This window comes from Conger conger, chromosome 1 (assembly GCF_963514075.1).
Source record: "Conger conger chromosome 1, fConCon1.1, whole genome shotgun sequence".
In the NCBI taxonomy this organism is placed as follows: Eukaryota; Metazoa; Chordata; class Actinopteri; order Anguilliformes; family Congridae; genus Conger; species Conger conger.
Window position 1 is genome coordinate 28,031,971 of NC_083760.1, and position 19,529 is coordinate 28,051,499.

The window sequence follows — 19,529 nt, forward strand, 5'->3', positions numbered from 1 at the left end:
TTCCACAGCCTTTTCAGCTCCTCAAACAAACTCAGCTCAGGATACAAGACTAGGGATTGTGTACGTACTCAAATTGCAGTTTTTTTTTTTTCATGGGAGTCTATGTATGTATTCATTTTAAACAACATTTTCTTAAGCTGTGGAGAAAATCTCCACTTGGAAGGATGACAAGGTGAAAAACAGTGAAATCTAACTCTCTACGTGTAAGCCCAACCTCTCCCAGGAAAACAGTGTTTTGTTTCATCAATATATGGCTATAAGCCATCTCCTGCTTCTCAGCTCACAGGCAATATCGAAACACAAATACGCTGGACCGTTCCAACATCCCTCTGAAAAAAAATGCACCTAGTTTATAAAACAGAACAAAATACTTCAATGCCTTCTGCCTCCTGCGAACCTTTGAATCCTTTAAGGTGTAATATGACAAATATGCGATTAGATGCAATGTTCTTACTTGAACAATCTGCTGATTTAACTATCACTACTGCTAATTGAAAGTAATGGAGTCAAGAACATGGAATTCAAGCAATTTGGAATTCTACTCAATACACCTACTCTTCATAATAATTCATAATAAATATTTATCTGACTCTTCTATCCAAAGCGACTTATAGTTGATTAGACTAAGCAGGGGACAATCCCACCTGGAGCAATGTGGGGCTAAGGGCCTTGCTCAAGGACCCAGCTGCACTGATCTTTTTGTGGCTACCCTGGGGCTTAAACCACCAACCTTCTGGGTTCCACATACCTTACCTTAGCCACTAGGCTACAGGCTGCCCCTCATCAAATGGTTAAGAACATAAAGCCACGGTCTGCTACATGGTACAACCCAAGACCAAAATAATGAGAAATGTGGGTGGGGGGATTAAATGAAAACATAGGCTAAGCTTCCTCAGCCCATCCATCGACTGTACAGTATGACACAGCCCGCTGCACTGGCACAGCTGAAAACAGAGGAACCAGTGGAACACGACAGACTGGTTCTGTCACTTTCTCATACAAATTGAACAATAAATATCAGTCCGCCTAACAACAAACTCCTCGTGTGTTTAAAAACGGCTCTCCCCAAGAAAGCCATTTCTGTGCCATCAACCGTCTCAACTGCTTAAATTCAACCCTTCTCTCAACTGCTTAAATTCAACCCTTCCCTCAACTGCTTAAATTCTACCATTCCCTCAACTTCTTAAATTCTACCCTTCCCTATCCCTGACTAGTCAATGAAGCTGTGCCTGAACATAATTTGGCCGATAGCCATTTTATTAGTATCATGACCTTTTCACACTGCACAATATTAAAAACTGTGAGGTTTAGAGAAGTACACGCTTCTGACAACGTGATAATAGAGAACCTTTTCTTGTATCTTCTACCTCGTATTTATTATGCATCTTTTTTTTTTTACATATGTTCTGTGTCAAGTGCCTAGCCTATTTCCCTTCAGGGACAATATGTTCATCTTACATTCTATAAAATAATGATCCATTATGCATGCAACATACTGTATCAGCTGAGACTTGGGCCTACTGGACAGCCCACTATCAGGCTTGAAATGCATTTTTGTGTCAGAATTGAATATTTTTCATCTTGGACAAAAACAAATGGTTGTGTCAAGTGTCCCTGCTACACCTACCCCAGACTGGGGTTGAGGGTTGGGTGGGGCAGGTCAGTTAAAATGGCAGGGGTGCCACTACGGAGGGTCTGCAATAGTCCTTGTTTTTAGCAGGTTCAAGGGTCTGCCAGAGATCTGTTTCACACATTCACTCCGGCCAATAAAATTTAGCAGAACTCTATCCGCTCTCATTCCAACTGCCCGTGAACCCGTGACACATCCGTCCATCTGTACTTTATCTAACCCGCTTACTCCTGGTCTGGGTCGCGGGAGGTGCCTATCCCATCATGTATTGGGCGAGAGCCAGGTAACACCCTGGACAGGTCGCCAAACCATCGTAGGGCACACACGTCATTCACTCACGCACTCATACCTAGGGACAATTACACTGTCCAAATAACCTAAGGTCTCTGGAGTGTGGGAGAAAACCAGAACCCGGAGGAACCCCATACAGACACGGGGAGAACATGCAAACTCCACACAGAAAGGACCTTCTTGCTGAGAGTTGGGAGGCGATTTAAACTACTTAGGGCTAAGCTTAATTTGGTCATTCTTAAAAGACTTATCAGAGTCAGTAACAAGCCACAACCATATCAGGATTAGCGTAGCTACCAGCTCTGTATTCTGATTAAGTCTAATTTGATTATCAATGATAGGGTTTGCTTACCAAGTGACAATAACGGTCTCTTTTGTTTTAGGAGGCATCATTGAGGAAAGCATTAGGCTATGCACTCCCTCTCTTGAGTAGCATCTGAAGAGATACTTCTCTCCCAGAAAAGGGACTGAAGTCCCAGCTTTGATCTTCTCATTGAGCTCACGTCTTTTGGCCACACTTCCCATATTTCCTGTGCTGCCTTTTCCATCTTCCTTTCAGTGCTTTAATAATTCAGTAATTAAAAATGATGATTTTTGCACCACTTGAAACCTCCATTTAGTTCATTTCAGAGACCGCCAAAAGCATTAGGCCTATAAACTGAACCATCAATGCACGTCATAGTTACTTTATGAGATTCTGTTCAATGAAAAGGAACCAGGAACCTCCGACAAAATTAAACTCAGCGTTTTAACCTATGAATTACCATCATGTAACCTAAACATGGATGCAGACAAATAAACGGAAATTCAATTCCAGACTAATCTATTGTTACTGTGTGGGCTGCTGGTACAGCAAGAAGACAGTGAAAGTGGAACAAATCTTAATGACTTTTTTTTGCAGTCTTAATGAATGCGCTTAGCCTAAATCCGCAGGGGGTAGTGTCACCTTGGAAATGCAGATTTTTGACAGCCGACTGTCTAAAGCCCGGTCTCTACCAAACAGGAGAGAAGAGACGGGTTTAGAACTAGTCTTAGAACTAGAATTAGTGATTTAAAGTAAAGTCCAGTCTCCAGAGACTACGTTCTAAAACTGGACAGTTCATACCGATAAACCTTTCTCCGAAATACATTCTAAAACCGTCTCGCTGTGCCTCCTCTCGGCTGCTGGGTGGAGACTAGGCTTAAATTGGGAGCTTACCCACGCCTCCCTCCCCCAGGAGAAGCAGTCTCCCACCCCAGGGACTGGCCTCGGTCTGAAAGCGCCAGACTCCGCCCGTGGCATAAGAGAGACTGCGACTGACAGCTAGCATAATGTGCTCTTCCTGTGTGTGAGAGCTGCCATAATCCACACATTACTTTCCCGCCATTTAGCAGACACACTTAGCTAAAGTGACTTACGCAACCTTAGCACGTCTTCATTATTCAGCTGGATATATACTGAAGCAATGTAGGTTAAGTAGCTTGCTCAAAGGTACTGGGGAATGCAACCTGCAACCGTTATGTTACAAAATCAGTTAACTACCCATTGCACTTCACTGCTGCCAACAAAATAAATCAACACTGAATTTTCACAAAACAGATAGGGCGGCCTGGTCATAACAAAAAAAACTACCTGACTGACTAACTAACTGACTGACTAATTGACTACCAAGAAGGAAGGAAGGCAGGTAGTCAGGAAGGAAGGAAGGCAGGCAGGAAGGAAGGAAGGAAGGAAGGCAGGAAGGCAGGCAGGAAGGAAGGAAGGAAGGAAGGTAGGTCAGAAAGGAAGTTGCCCGTGGTCTGATGGGAAACTGCTGACAGGGAGGTGACAGGTGAGCCCATCCCAAATCCAAAACAAAGAGAGCACGGCACTCTTTCACTGCGTTACGCAGTTTGCAATGCTAATTGCCAATGGATTACAGTGCCGTGTTCTTTTATTCCACCATGTCCGTCGGGGTGCAGTCGCCAGTGTTAGAAACTCCCAACCCTGCAAGTGCCGCAGCTTGTGTAGAGGCGGGAGGGCTTGCCACATGTCTGGCTGACGAGTGTCTCAGGGACACTTCGACACACCCAGGACGGGATCGAACCGGCAACCCTCCAGCGACTGCTCTTACCTCCTGAGCCAATGTCGCCCTCAGTACTCTGCAGGGAACTTCTATCGGCTCCCAAAAATGTTTTATTAAAGGTCTTTCCTGCGATAATGTTTTTACTGCCAAAGGAATGTCTAAAAAAAGCATGCAGTTTGGCGTTGTGTTCCGATGCCCTCGTCTCTCAGAAAAACATAAACTGTTCCAAATCGCAAGGAGAACTGCACATTCAGTCCCATCGAGGCCGTGTCCTTATTTTTGAGCGTTCTGCGATCGTTCTTGGGCGCATCCACGTGCACGCCATCGACCGCTCATCGAATGCGCGGTTGTCACAGTTTGTTTTCGCCCTCCCTGACGGAAACAGGCGTTTGGCTCGCCTTCTCCGACAAGGCGCTAAGACAACAAAACTGTGCCAGTGTGTTACAAAGACTATCGTCGGCTCAAAGGAAACAGATGTTGCTTTCGTTCTCTTCTCTTTGACTGCAGTCATCTTTGTTACAGCCGTATGTGTCGAGGCCTATTATTTGCGCTGAGCTAGAGAATAATTACCCACAAGCAACATACAGTTAGCTCATATGCTAGGGGGCAATTGGGACCAAGTCGATGCCTTTTTCTTTTCTTTTTTTTCAAACTACTTTTATATCAGCTACCAACTGGCATAATCCCTGGAGCACTTTAAAATAATAGAGAAAGAACATTTTGATATTCCGTTTACCTCAGTACAAGGCCGGCGCATCTGTTAGCCTGTCTATGCAAGCTCCCAATAGAGCTCTGCAGTGGCGCTAGCAGATAGCATGGAGTGACGCTAGCATGGGACAATACTGTGCAGGAAAGAGTTGGAACCTGCTGGGTGGGTGGTTAAATCCACACTGTTCTTACTGGTATTATTTTCCCTGCAGTTAATTCAATTTAAGGGTGAAATGACAATAACCAGCATGTAACCTAGGGGCTAAGGTACATGACTGGTACCAAGTTAGTGGTTCAAGCCCCGGTGTAGCCACGATAAGATCTGCAACTGTTGGGCCCTTGAGCAAGGCCATTAACCCCGCATTGGTCCAGGGGGGATTGTCCCCTGCTGAGTCTAATCAACTGTAAGTCGCTCTGGATAAAGGCGCCAGCTAAATAACGATAAAAATGGCAAGTTGTTGTCAGACCTGGGGCAAAAATACATCATTGTTCTGGAAACAAATACTTTTCTATGCTTTACTAAGCTTGCCTAGTGTATTGATACATACGTATGAACATATGTTCAAAGTGCAAACCCTGAGCCTCTTAGTTTTTCTGATTTGAATCATAAAAAAGGTCTGCCACAGGTAAGCCACACCCTTAACCTAAACTGAAGAGCAACAAGTATGATATAATCAAACTTTTTTACAAATCTGTAAATTTGTCTAAATCTGCAAAGAATAAAAAATTGAATATCAATAATTGGTAGCCAGATGAAGCTACATTAATCAGTTGTGATATTACCGCATGCAAAATTAGAGAAAATGTATGTGATATTATTATTATTAGCTACTTCGTTAGAATAAAAGATGAAAAAGAACAACCAATTGTCATTTTCACTGATCTTATCTATGGCTATATCCAGCATGCACATACACACAGATGTGTCAGAAGCAGATGCTGTCACACAACTCATACAGCACAAAGGATATGCATGTTTGAAGCAGCATCGGCTATATGGTTCAATAGTTTAGATGGTATGAAGCAGTGCTCTATCTTTCTCAGACAGTCCCAGTTTGCACCAGTTTTAAAAATGGTGCAAATGGGCCAAATTCTGTCCATTGTCAAATTGTATGAATACCATTGTGGTATTCTGAAAATATTACAGTTAGACAATATTTATGGCCAATAATTTGAATGATTGAGTGTCTAGGTCTGAATAGGTCATGGAATAAAGGGAGGCTCTGAAGCTTACAACTGCATCACCACTGATGAAGCATCCAAACCACAAAAACTCAGCATCTCTTGATAGATCAGCCCTACCCACATACCTCTAAGGCAGTCTCTCTGACGTGTTAACCAGGGACCTCTGATGCCCTGTGCCTCTGAAACGTTCACCACACCCTGCAAAAGCGTTGTCTCTGACGTGCTAACCCCGCCTAGCCAGTTGTTGTGCATCACCATAAATCTTCTTCATCATAATGGAATATGAAAAAAGAAGAGAATAACAGACAGCCACCCACTAACCATTTTCTATGTAGACGTGTGTTGGCAATCACTGCCGATCAGACGATACAGGTTTGGGGACGATTTACCAACTATACCCTGCACCTCGGGCTGCTCTGAGCAGCGAGACAAGCAGGTACAGGTGCATAACGGACTCACACAGAAGCACCGGGGAGATTACAGCGACTGTTAGACGAGATCAGGTCAGGGCACTTCCTGCCGCTGCCGTAACCTGTGGAGACCTCGCGGGGGCCGGCCCCGCCCTGTCATCCCGGCCTGAACGCCGCACACTACACCGCCGCCGCCGCTAACGATTTCTGAATGTCGCCCAACCTGTAGTTTCTCCCACGCCCAGCCGTTCACAATGGGCCCTGCCGTCGTCGCCTACAGCGTAACAGCCGGCTGGCTCCACTTCGGTTTAGAAAATGGAGGGAATATTTCAGGTTCCGGAATTGCATGCCATGATATCGCGCACTCCCGGCATGCTAGGAATAATTATTATTATTATTTTTATATAGGTATAATATTATTATGATTATCATTATTAATATTATCCGTATTATTATCCCTTTGTTTGTTTTGTCATAATAATTCCTAGCATGCTAGGAATGGCAGAACAAGAAAGATCTGAGCTGAGCAACGTTCCTCGCACGCATTCCACACCGGTGGTTTACAAAAGTACAGACGTGCCGAACTTTGTTTCGTTTTTCCTTGCGGTTTCCGTGACAGGGGTGGGAGAAAAGGTGTTCGGCGTCCTTGATGTCTCTGTATATATGACCCTGACCCGTCAGGCTGAGTGGCATCGGATGACAAACCTGCTCCGAGTTATTCTATGTCGCCGCGGCGATGACAGCCACGGTTAAAGTAAACGTCACGGGAGCCGTGGCTGTGTTCACCCTGTTCAAACACTGGCAGTGAAGCACTAATGGCAAACAGGCAGACGAGACAAAACCTCCATTACCGCGCCGTAAGCATTTACGATAATGCTGATTGAAAATGTCAGGCCAGGAATAATGTCCATCGCTTTAATTGAGAAATTAATGAATTTTTAGGATCGTTCACCCGTTGCAAGCTCATTTTTTGGGGAATGTATTCATTTACATAAAATTATAGTAGGGTCATCCCCCAAGGATGGACAAATGAGCAGTTCAAATGACTAGCTTTGTTTTGTGATGGACTATCAAATTGTTAAAAATCGAAATGTGGGGGACTATCAGTATATCTCCAGGGATTTGTTTGTTTGTTTGTTTTTGGCATGCTGATTAATGTGGCTGGCAGGAGAATCTGCCTTAGAAAGCATATACTGTAAGTTAAGGGTTGCATTATGAGGCCATGCTACTTGGCTAAAGACATGGAAATGCAGTACATGTGAGGTTTTGGAAGAAGGTTTGTAATTGTAGCAAAAATCTTCTTCTCAGCGAGAATCCAGTGACGATGGAAAAGCCATGGGACACTGTGCCCTTTAAAAGCTAATGAATTCCGAACGAAGACAACACGGATGGTGTTTGCGTTCTACAAAGCAGAGAAGATGAAACAAGCACCCTGCAGTCCTGTTCATTAGCCGGCCGACATCCATTTCATTTTATCAAAAAAATGAAAAGATGATTAACGGAACAAACTCCTTTCCGCTTACCGCCCGGACCTTCGGTAAAACCGGAAAGAAACACCTCCTGCTTTCCTGGTCCTCTCCTAGCTCTGCAACCGACACTTCACTGAAAATGTGCTTTAAGCTGGAAATGTAAATCTGAGCAACAGCAACTTCCCTATCAGACCTGGGTCAAATGCGCAATTGTTTTGTAATCAAATTACATTACATTACATGACATTACATTCTATTTAGCAGACGTTTTTAATCAAAAAAGCGACAAAACTGTGCATATCAAGGTCATATAACAAACAACCGAACATGGCCATGAAAATACGTCCAGTACACAAGGCAGATAGGCCAAGTCAAACTACTATACCAAAACAACTGAAACTTGAGGAACTACAGTACCGAGACAAATACAAAGTCAAAAGTACTTGATTAAGGTATAAAATACAAGATAGACAGGTGAAAAACAAGTGGCAATAGGTTAGGGGACTCCCACAGAGGAGTGTGAAGTGTGAAGAGAGGAGTCTTCAGACTGCGGTGGAAAATGGGCAGCGAGGGAGCAGTTCTCATGGGGATGGGGAGGTCATTCCACACTTCTACACGCTGCATACTCATCAACACTTTACTGAGCTTGTCTGTTGTATTGGAACCTATGAAACCAACCTCTTTGGTTGCCTCAATTGCACCAGACGAGATCAATCAAACATAAAAAAGTATTTGAACCAAAAACAATTATGTATTTGACCCAGGTCTGTCCCTCATACATGCTGGGTAGGCCTATTTGTTCACAAACGAAAATGGCCAAAAAATGCAGAGACCACAGCGACAGAATTTATCCACTGCCTTAAGAATAACAAAAGCTTCCATGACGGTTCCATCTCAATGCGCGGATCGGAAGAACAGACTTTCAGACTGTCACTTTCAAACTGTCAAAAGAAATATGCAAATGCTGAATTGTGATAAGTGTGCTTTATCTCAAAGGGAAGGACAGGGGTGTACCTATAACAGTTGGCCAGGAAAAGGAATCCTTCAATTACATGCATGCATTAAAATATTTAGCCTAAGTATTTTTTTGTAATATGAGGTGCAGACCTGTAAATGAGTGAAATGACGATAACCAGCATATCTGTAAATGGCCTGTAAAGATACACTCAGTGACCACTTTATTAGGGAGACATGTATACCAGCTTATTAATGCAAATATTTAATCAGCCAATCATGTGGCAGCAAGTACATGCATGAAAGCATGCAGACGTGGTCAAGAACTTCAGCTGTTTTTCATACTGAATGTCAGAATGGGGAAGAAATGTGATCTAAGTGACTTTGACCGTGGAATGATTTTTGGTGCCAGACAGGGTGGTTTGAGTATCTCAGAAACTGCTGATCTCCTGGGATTTTCACACACAACAGTTTCAAGAGTTTTCAGAGAATGCTTACATATCTAAACAACGTGTACATGTTCGCCAGCTGTGAACATTCATTTGCGAAATTGCGCCAAGACATTACATTACATTACATTATTGGCATTTGGCAGACGCTCTTATCCAGAGCGACGTACAACAAAGTGCATACCCATAACCAGGGATAAATTCACTGAAAGACCCTAGAGGGAAGTACAATTTCAACTGCTACCTGTACAACAAAGATAAGGACGAGGGCCAATATATATATATATTTTTTTTTTTTTTTTTTTTTTTTGAGAACAAACAAACAAACAGAGCGAAAGTGACCAAAGTTAATTATCCAAACACTGCTTACCTAGCCAACTAAAAATACCGATACACAAAGCAAGTCACAGAGACAACAATTAAGGTTCACAGGGAGGTAGGGAGGGATGGGGAGAGGTGCTGCTTGAAGAGGTGTGTCTTCAGCTTGCGCTTGAAGGTGGGGAGAGATTCTGCAGTTCTGACCTCAACGGGGAGTTCGTTCCACCACCGTGGAGCCAGAACAGACAGTAGTCGTGAGCGTGAGGTGGAGGTTCGGAGAGGGGGAGGTGCCAAACGGCCTGTGGAGGCTGAACGAAGAGGTCTGGCAGGGGTGTAGGGTCTGATGATTTTTTGTAGATAAGCTGGGGAAGACCCTTTAACTGCTTGGAAGGCTAGCACCAATGTTTTGAATTTGATGCCAGCCATGACAGGCAGTCAGTGGAGGGAAGTAAGCAGGGGGGTGACATGTGAGTATTTGGGAAGGTTGAAGACCAGACGAGCTGCTGCATTCTGGATGAGTTGGAGGGGTCTGATGGCGGATGCTGGGAGGCCAGCCAAGATGGAATTGCAGTAGTCCAGGTGGGACAGAACCATCGCTTGGACCAGGAGCTGGGTCGAGTAGGGGGTGAGAAAGGGGCGGATTCTCCGTATGTTGTATAGGAAGAACCTGCAAGACCGGGTCACCGCCGCAATGTTCTCGGAGAGGGACAGTCTGGTGTCCATCACCACGCCGAGGTTCCGACGGCGTGAGTGTGGTATCCCCGAGGGAAATGGAGAGATCCAGATGGGGAGAGGTTTTAGCAGGGATGAATATCATTTCAGTCTTGCCTGGGTTGAGCTTTAGATGGTGGTTGTCCATCCAGCTCTGGATGTCCCTCAGGCAAGCAGAGATACGGGCTGAAACCTGCGTATCAGATGGCGGGAACGAGACGAAGAGTTGGGTATCGTCCGCATAGCAGTGGTAGGATAGCCCATGTGCAGTGATCACAGGGCCAAGGGAGCGAGTGTAAAGAGAAAAAAGAAGCGGGCCTAGGACTGAGCCCTGGGGAACTCCTGTGGCGAAGGGCCGAGGTGTCGATACCGAACCAGCCCAGGCAACCTGGAAGGAGCGACCAGAGAGGTAGGACTCAATCCAGTCCAGGGCTGTGCCACAGATGCCCGTTGCTGACAGGGCAGACAGGAGGATGGAGTGATCCACAGTGTCGAAGGCAGCAGAGAGATCTAGAAGAATGAGGACAGAGGAGAGGGAGGCTGCTCGTGCGGCATGGAGTGACTCACTGACGGAGAGGAGCGCAGTCTCTGTCGAGTGGCCCGATCTGAAGCCAGACTGATGGGGGTCTAGTAGGTTGTTGTTAGAAAAGAAAGAAGAAAGTTGAGTAGAAGCGGCTCGTTCTATAGTTTTAGAAAGGAAAGGAAGAAGAGATACCGGGCGGTAGTTCTGGATGATGGAGGGATCCAGAGTAGGCTTTTTTAGCAGCGGAGTGATGTGGGCCCTCTTGGAGGATGCCGGAAAACAGCCGGAAGACAGGGAGGAGTTGACAAGGGAGGTGACAAATGGGAGAATGTCAGGTGTGATAGTTTGGAGAAGAGAAGAGGGGATAGGGTCAAGGGCACAGGTTGTAGGGCGGTGGCAGAGCAGGAGTTGAGAAACATCAGAGTCTGTAAGGGGGGAGAAAGTGGAAAAGGAAGGGATGGGCTTAGAGGGGGGGAGACAATATAGGAACTCCTTTAGCTCACAATGTCACACTATGAAGAAGACATGGACACTTTGCGCCAGAATACTGGTGCGCTTCAGTGAATCAACTTCTGCTCCATGCAAGCTGTGCTTTGAAACCCCCCCCCCCCCCCCCCAAGAGTAAAGGTAAGTCAGCTGGAAAGGCAGCACAGAGGATGAAATTGCCCATTGTTTGAACCTCGGTTCCCACAGCGATGCTCTGTATCGCCTCCAGTCAAACCAGAATCTGCCCTGGTTAACCCCCGACCCCAGCGCTCTCTGGGACAGCACCTGTCCCACTTATTTGCCCACCGAGGCAGGAGTGTCCTCTGCGCTGTACTTCAGAGATAATGAAAAGCACCTCATCTTATTCCACCACTACACAGCTGGGAGGTTAAAGTGCGCGACGGGGGGGCATGAACGGGCGTTCCGCGTGGACGGTATCGTGGTGACGGAGGCCGTTTATGGGTTTTCTTAAATTAGTAACGTGGTGGTTGGTCACACTTTCTATGGTTTTTATATACAATTTGCACAAGAGGGCATTGAATAAACACGAAGAAAGTATTAAATACGTCCGTTCTTTGGTTCTCTCCGTTCTTTTAATTTTGGTTTGTGAATATGAAACAGAAGTCATTGGTGAGTCACAGTTGATGTATTTGGTAAGTAAATGGGGTCCTGGAAGTTTGGGGGTCACTAGTTTACTAATAGTATTATTCATAATTTGTTGATTTGCAGTTTACAGTATAAACCTCAAACTGAGAGTAGGGGGGGGGGATTTTGGGCCACAATTCTGACAGGGCCAGCTGCTGAAAACTACACATCCCAACATCCCAACCTCGAAACCAACCGAGACTGGCAGGCCCAGGCAATCTGACACACAAATGGATTACCTCATTACTCAGTGCTTACTGCGGTGGGGGTGACGTCTCTCTCTCTCTCCCTCCCTCTCCCTCCCTCCCTCCCTCCCTCTCTCCCTCCCTCCCTCCCTCTCTCCCTCCCTCTCCCTCCCTCCCTCTCCCTCTCCCTCTCCCTACCCCTCCCCCTCCCTACCTCCCTCTCCCTACCTCCCTCCCTCCCTCTCCCTCCCCTCCCCCTCCTCCTCCCCCCCTCCCTCCCCCTCCCTCTCCCTCTCCCCCTCCCTCTCCCTCTCCCCCTCCCTCTCCCTCCCTCCCTCCCCCTCCCTCCCCCTCCCTCTCCCTCCCTCCCTCCCTCCCCCTCCCTCTCCCTCCCTCCCTCCCCCCCTCCCCCTCCCTCTCCCTCCCTCCCTCCCTCCCTCCCTCCCTCCCCCTCCCCCCCTCCCTCCCTCCCTCTCTCCCTCCTTGTTGTACACACCAGACCTGGGTCAAATACGTAATTGTTCTGGATTCAAATACTTTTTGACACTTTACTGAGCTCATCTGTACTATTGGAACCTATGAAATACTCTCAAATAGTGCAAACCTGCCTACTGGTCCTCTTGGTTGGCACAATTGCACCAGGCAAGATAAATCGAATACAGAAAATCGATCGAACACAGAACACAAAACAATTACATATTTCATCCAGGTCTTGCACACACATGACGTGTAAAGTAGTGTGATTAAGTAATTATTCATTGGAATCAACCAAAGGGGATTAAAGAAATAAAAAATGCAATGGTTTCACAATTATTGGCAGCCTTGGTTGAACACTTTGTGCGCACACCCCTGGCAAAGAGTCTTTTCCATTCATAAGGTTAGAGACATTTGGAGGGATTTTTGACCATTTCTATCACTAAACCTGTAATAAATGTACTGTGAAATAATTCACAGGCCTGAAACCATAACTGATGTTAATTTCCACATTTGTTCAAAGTCCAACTTGAAATATCTCAATACTTGTGAAAAATGGTGGTTTATCTATGTTTATGGCACGTAGTTATCAAAATAAAGAATTTGACTTGCAATCTCTCTGGAAGGCATAAGCGCATGTGCTCATATTTTATTTTCAAAGAGCTTTGTCTTACACTCTTAAGTTTGCATGTTACTTAATTTTCACATGATTTTAAGATGTTAAGACCATGCTTAGTGAAGATCAGGACAGGGATAAGAAGGCAGGCATGCCATCACTCACCCCACTTCCTGTCCCTGCAGGAAGTGGGCATTGGGAGGGAGTCTTTCCTTTGATGAAAAGAGTGTACCACAGCCGAAAGAGGGAGGAACGATTTGGACGCTTAGTGCATAACGGCCTGTCTTATCTCTGCCGTCACACACACACACTTGAGGAAAAAAACACTGGGACCAGGGTGGGACACCAGCCCAATGCGGGTAATATACATCCTGGTCCTGCTCTTCTAAATATCTAGTTGTCAGGTAAAATGGTGAAATTGTCTGGTGAAACTTTTTGCCTGCATCGCCTGTCAACATCCTTAGTTGCCCTGCCCTGACTGGGGCTGATCAACTGTCGCTGTCTCAGGGTCATCCCGCCCTCATTTTAGAGAACACACAGGCAAGGGAGAGACCTGACATGCACTCAAGATGGCTAGAGCATTAGCTAACGTTCAGGAACATATTCAAACTTTTTTCTGTTTGCCACGAACGTTAGCTAAGATTAGCTACAAACAAAAATGGCTGCTGATGGGAAAAATGCAGAGAGAACAACATTTGACAATTATTTGGCTGTTTCATATTTGTTCTTGCCTTAAAAAATAAAACGAGGTAAGCAACGAATCAGCTAGCTGGCACTGTTAGATCTAAGTCGCATCCATTTGTATTCAAAATGCGTTGGTGGCGAACTAAATGGAATGTTCATTTAAAAAAACATGTAAAATCGTTCAACAGTAACATTCGCCCTGAACATTCGCTGTCTTGAACGCATGTCTGAGCGTCCACCAACTAGAGCAAATGAGGGAGTGGCCACAGAAGCAAATTTCACACAAACAAGGGACTGTGGAAATCCAATGTTATTCAAATAAACACCCTCCAATCTCTGGCATGGGCTAAATCGATTGTGCAGCTACAATGCTATCATTTCCACATGTTCTCCCACCCCAGCCCAGACTGTTGGGTGATAACCCCTCAGCGCCCAGAGCAAAACAGCACCCTGGGCTCTTTTTCATTTTATTTCTCTTTTATTCCACCAAAATAAAAACACCTTCTCAAAGAAGACTTGTGAATAAGACCCATTGTCTGCCGCAAATGACCTACACGAGCGTACAAAAGATTACAATCTGCCACAAATCAGAAGTTGCATTACACCCGACATCTGTAATTTCCTGTGGTCGTGTGCAGCTTCAGAACTGGCTGTGTGCTGAACTCTATCAGCAGAAAGGTGAGATATCTCCCGTAGGTGGAGACCAAAGCCTGCCGAAATAAACATTCTGCTGCTCTCATCCCAGTGGCCTCCGTTCCTCTCCTCGGTGGCCAGAGGTTATCAAAGCAGTGGAAATGGAAGACTCTCAAGCAAGAGTGCACTGAAGGGTGGATGGCAGGGGCGGTGCGAACACCCTGGAAAAGGACATCCTCTTTTTAGCAACCGTCGCCAAGCCCGTCACGGTTATACACCCGCCATGCCAGCCCTGCACTAGACCTGATTCTCTTTCTATCTGGCTTTTGTTTTCAAAATTTCTTTTTCATTCCAGATTTGTGTGTGACTTTTTTTTGTTGGTCCGGTGTCCATGATGAGGTTTCCTCAAATCACAGCATCACAGGTGACATTAGCAGAAATTAATAGGACAGCTGGCTTTCTGAGATCATTTGACAAGGCTGTCGAAGGTGAGGTGGATGCGCGTTTCATTCTTGACGGCCAGATTCATGTCCGAGATGCTAACTGTGCACACTGCCAGCAAACGGGACATGGGTGGCCAAGTCAAACAATATCAGCCACAGTAGCTGCAGTGGGCTACTAACCATGGAAGCATTAGACCACAGTCTACTACTACTACTGCACAAGTGAAATGCCATCACACAGATTCAACGAGCTACTGCTTACCTTTCTTATTTGGTGCTTATGATTGGCTTGGAAGAAACCACCCAGTAGCATCTGCACTTCCCTCAGCAGTGATGTCCACTAAGTCCGCTAAGTCCACTACCTGCATCCTTAGATGTGATATGAGCTGCCTGAACTACAGCAACTTAAAATGACTTTTCCTTCATCTCTGGATAAAGGAAAATATGTCATCAGACGATAGGAAAACGCAATTCACCCTCCAGTATGCATAATTTAAAAGAAAAAAGCAGTTCACCCATCTGAAACCAAACTGTTTTAAAGCAAATGACCAAATATTCTTTCATTCATCCATTCATTCATTATCCTCACCCGCTTATCCTGAACAGGGTTGCAGGGGGGCTGGAGCCTATCCCAGCATACATTTGGCAAAAGGCAGGAATACACCCTGGACAGGTCGCCAGTCCATCGCAGGGCACACACACTATTCACTCACACACTCATACCTATGGACAATTTAGACTCTCCAATCAGCCTAACCTGCATGTCTTTGGACGTTCTTGTAAAGATATATTCATTTCACATCTGCACAATATATTACACTGTATCAATTATAACACATCTCATAAAAACAGCATTACGACCAATCAAAACACAACAACTACGCAACAAACTTAAGATCGTTACACGGCCGATTTTATGAGCCAATTACATAATTTTGAAGTGTGAAAAGTGCCAACCTATCAAAATGAGTTGGGCTTTACTACGTGTGTCAATCAGCCAATAAATAGGCTAATCATTCTTTATTCAGTTACTGTAGTTTCGGAAATAAGCATTTTTCGATTTAACAAAAGAAAAGGCAAACCATTTTTTAGAGAGAGAAAAAAATAATGAATTATCTTGCCAGCACTACTACCTATTGATGTAAAACACCTAAGACAATGCAAGACCAACAAAGCATCAAATGTCAATAGACTCACGCACGCATCACGTCAACAATGCAGTTGACGGCAAGGCTCTAGAATAATGGTGTACTCGGAGACACATGAGGGTTTTTGTTTGATGTTGTTACGTCTGGGCACTTAACAAGCTATAGATCTTGCTGACTAAACACACGAGACCATCGCCCGGCTTTTTCTTAAGGGAATCGTAGCGGCTATATTACATAGCTACGTTAACGAGCTAGCGATAACTTGGCTAGCTGCACAGCCAGTATCTGTTAGTCGCGTTAGTTACTAGCTACTCCGATGTAGTCAGCTACCTGAAGCCAGTTAACTTAGTGTTGCCAAATTGGGAATTATAATAGCTACCATTGTTTTTATTAACGATAAGCTCCTTTAACCAGACAGTTTCAAATGGCCGAAACGTAGAATTAGCAGTTTGCTAACCAATTGCTACCTAACATCACCTAGCTCGTAAAATGTCAAACGGTACTAGCGTAAAGCTGGTCAGTTAGTTATGTTAGCTAACAAGCTGGCTGGCTAACTCTGCACCTAACCCATCATGCTAACGTCCAAAATCCACGTAATCGATTCCAGTGGCTAAGCACAGGTATACCATAGACAGCCAACCTAGAAACTCTATGAAGCAGCTTTGTTGTAGGGTGGTTAGCTAGCTAGTTAACGTTAGCTGAATGCTGTGACAAAATGCGGTGTGATGCACTTTGTGTGTGTGTTGTGATTATATGTGATACAAGCATGATCGTGCCTTGCCGTTAGCTGGCTACCTTATGCTATGCGGGTTGACTGGCTAACGTTAGCTAATCAGTAACCTTCTTGCACAATGGTAGAGTGTCAAGAGACCGTTTTCTGTTGTTCAACACACTTCTTTACAATATTGACCCCGGGAAAATATAAACATTACTTTACTTGCTACATATCTAGGTTACAGTGTCTAGCGAACTAAATTTCATTATAAAATAAACAATAGTTTGCCAGATCCCAGCTGTATTGTTTAGCCTTGCTAGCCAGCAGTTGACTGCAAAGCGTACCGCCTGTGTTCAGCGCTCGATGTCATTTAACGTTAGCTCACCTAGCAGTGAGCGGAGGTGCTTCAGCCGGGTCAGGACATCCTTCTTTGGGTCCAGAACTTTCTGTGTAGATTTCTTGACGTCTCCATGGCCCCTTCGAGAAAACATTCCGCTGTAGAAGGCTATTATGGAAGAAGGAGTTTCCTCCCTTTTACCACGCAGTCCCCCAATGTGTCACTTTTCTCCAGAAATCGTTGTGTGCCTTAGCTGGTGAACTTACGCCGTTTGGTCCCAGTCTCCTCCTTTTTCGTGGGTGTGTAAACACGGAAGCGGAGCAATCCCGTAACGATGTCGTGGTCTGCGTGACCACGTCCTCCTCATTGTCGACTGGGACGTAGCCGGCTGTTTTGTTGACCCTTTCGGCGACGATGACACGATTTTCAACTGAGTATTTTAGCTTGTGTGACACGAACGGTAGCCTGCTAATTCGCCTTTGTATTTTTATTCTGTTTTTTTGTGATACACGCACATCAACAGAGAAAAAAACGATATGCGTTATAAGTGTTTCTTATTTTAAAGGAAGCAATCATTTACTGTGTGTGTGGATTCTGTTTTGTTTATTTATTTGTTAATTTATTTGTTTTCGTTGATGGGATTCTTGCTGCCTCTTCTTTATTTCGAGACCCTGGGCCACTAGGTGATCAACCGCAGCCCTTGTAATTACCGTATGTAATTAAATTGAAAATATTTATTTTAGTTAAGGATGTCTCCATGCTTTCAATGTTTAATATTCAAAGTCAGCATCAATGCTGTTTCGATGTGTGTGCATGCAGACTGATATCACAAGTAATAGGCTATGTTGCATTGTGTAACATGCTGAAATATGCACTCAGTGGCAACTTTATTCAGTACACATTTTAGTACCAGGTAGGACTAGGCTTCTTCACAATTAATCAATGATCGATTTTTCTTTATTATACATTCAAATCGGTCAAGCTCAAGGATTAAAAAATATAAATAATTTGGGTTGCATCACATGTAGATTTTTCAGTCACACATTCATTTTACAAACCATTCCACCTCCATCCCAAAGGTGCTCTATTGAATTGAGATCTGAGGACTGTGCAGGGCTTTGAAATAAAGAGACTGTCATTTTCATGGAGACAGATTAGGATGATGCATGCTTTTGTGACATGGTGCCTTATCCTGCTGGAAGTATCCATTTGATTCAGGGATGCACATGGTCAGCAGCAATCTTTAGGTGTGCTGTTGCATTCAAATTATGCTTAATTTGTATTAGGGGCCTAATGTGTGCCTAGAACATTCCCCACACCATTACACCACCACCACATGCAGGATGGATCCATGATGTTTCAGCCAAATTCTGACCCTACCATCTGCATGTCACTGCAGAAATTGAGATCTCATAAAAACAAAAAGCCCATCCGCTTCCAGGTTCGACATGTTGTGCCTTCTGAGATGCCCTTCTGCACACCACGCCAAATGTTTTTTGAGCATTTGTGGCTTTCTGTATACTTGGAACAAGTCTGTCTGTTCTCATCTGACCTCTCACATAAACAAGTTAAAACAAAAAAAAAATCCCTTCCTATCCTTGAAAAAGGCTTACTGACATGTTGACTCACCCTCTGCCTGTGTTTATAGTCCTTAAATTTGGGTTTCAAAATAAACAGTTGACGGCCTGACACTCAACATTGTATAACTGTACAATAATTCAAGCTCATTGGTTCTAATTCCCTCAGCCAATGGCGTTTCAACGTCAGCGCGTTTACAGAGAAGGGGGAGGGATAAACAGTGTTGTGGTCTGAAGGTGTATGTTGCTGCTATTCCTCTCTTGACCATTAGGATTCTGAAATGACCTATTGCACCTTTAATTTTTGCTCACAGAACTTCAACTCACAGGATGTTTTTTGTTTATCGTGCTATTTTACATCATATATTTCAGGCAGCTGTTTCTGAGATATTGGAGCCATCTGGCACAAACAATCGTCAAATTTGAAATCGGCCGTCGCGACTTACAACTGATTATGATAGAACGGGTCACATATGACAAACTGGTTCAGTGAATAGTAATGCACTATTCACTTTACATTGCAGCACAGTAATGACAGAAATGTCATCCAACTGAATTCCAACCAGGTAAAAATACTTCTGAAACTTGTATGGCTAACATATTATATATTTTTTTAAATCAAATTCACACCCAAGTAGAGATACCTTTGAAATAGTTGATAGAATAAGTATAATTTTAGCAAGTATGCTCTGTATAGTCCTCTAAGACTGAAACCTACACTTGTATTTCTAAAACGTCCATGAAGCATGTATAACACCTTTATTAACACAATGTAACCTATTTATAAATAATTTGTAAGTAGTTATGCATGAGGTTTTGGCTGATTACTTATAAAATAAAAAAAACATTTTATAAAACACATTGCATGTCATATGTCATCTTGTATAAGGCAT

General features: G+C 44.3%; 1 protein-coding gene across 6 annotated transcripts in view; it reads right to left on the reverse strand.

Annotated features, from left to right (window-relative positions):
* Positions 1-17,342, reverse strand: part of ralgapa2 (Ral GTPase activating protein catalytic subunit alpha 2) — a 177,199-nt gene extending 159,857 nt beyond the window's left edge. For all 6 annotated transcript variants that reach the window (XM_061233565.1, XM_061233536.1, XM_061233549.1 and 3 more), the window contains exon 1: positions 17,108-17,342. In XM_061233565.1, coding sequence (XP_061089549.1) covers positions 17,108-17,213 — 106 coding nt within the window. In that variant the 5' untranslated portion in view covers positions 17,214-17,342. The remainder of the gene's footprint in view (positions 1-17,107) is intronic.
* Between the last annotated feature and the right edge of the window lie 2,187 nt (positions 17,343-19,529).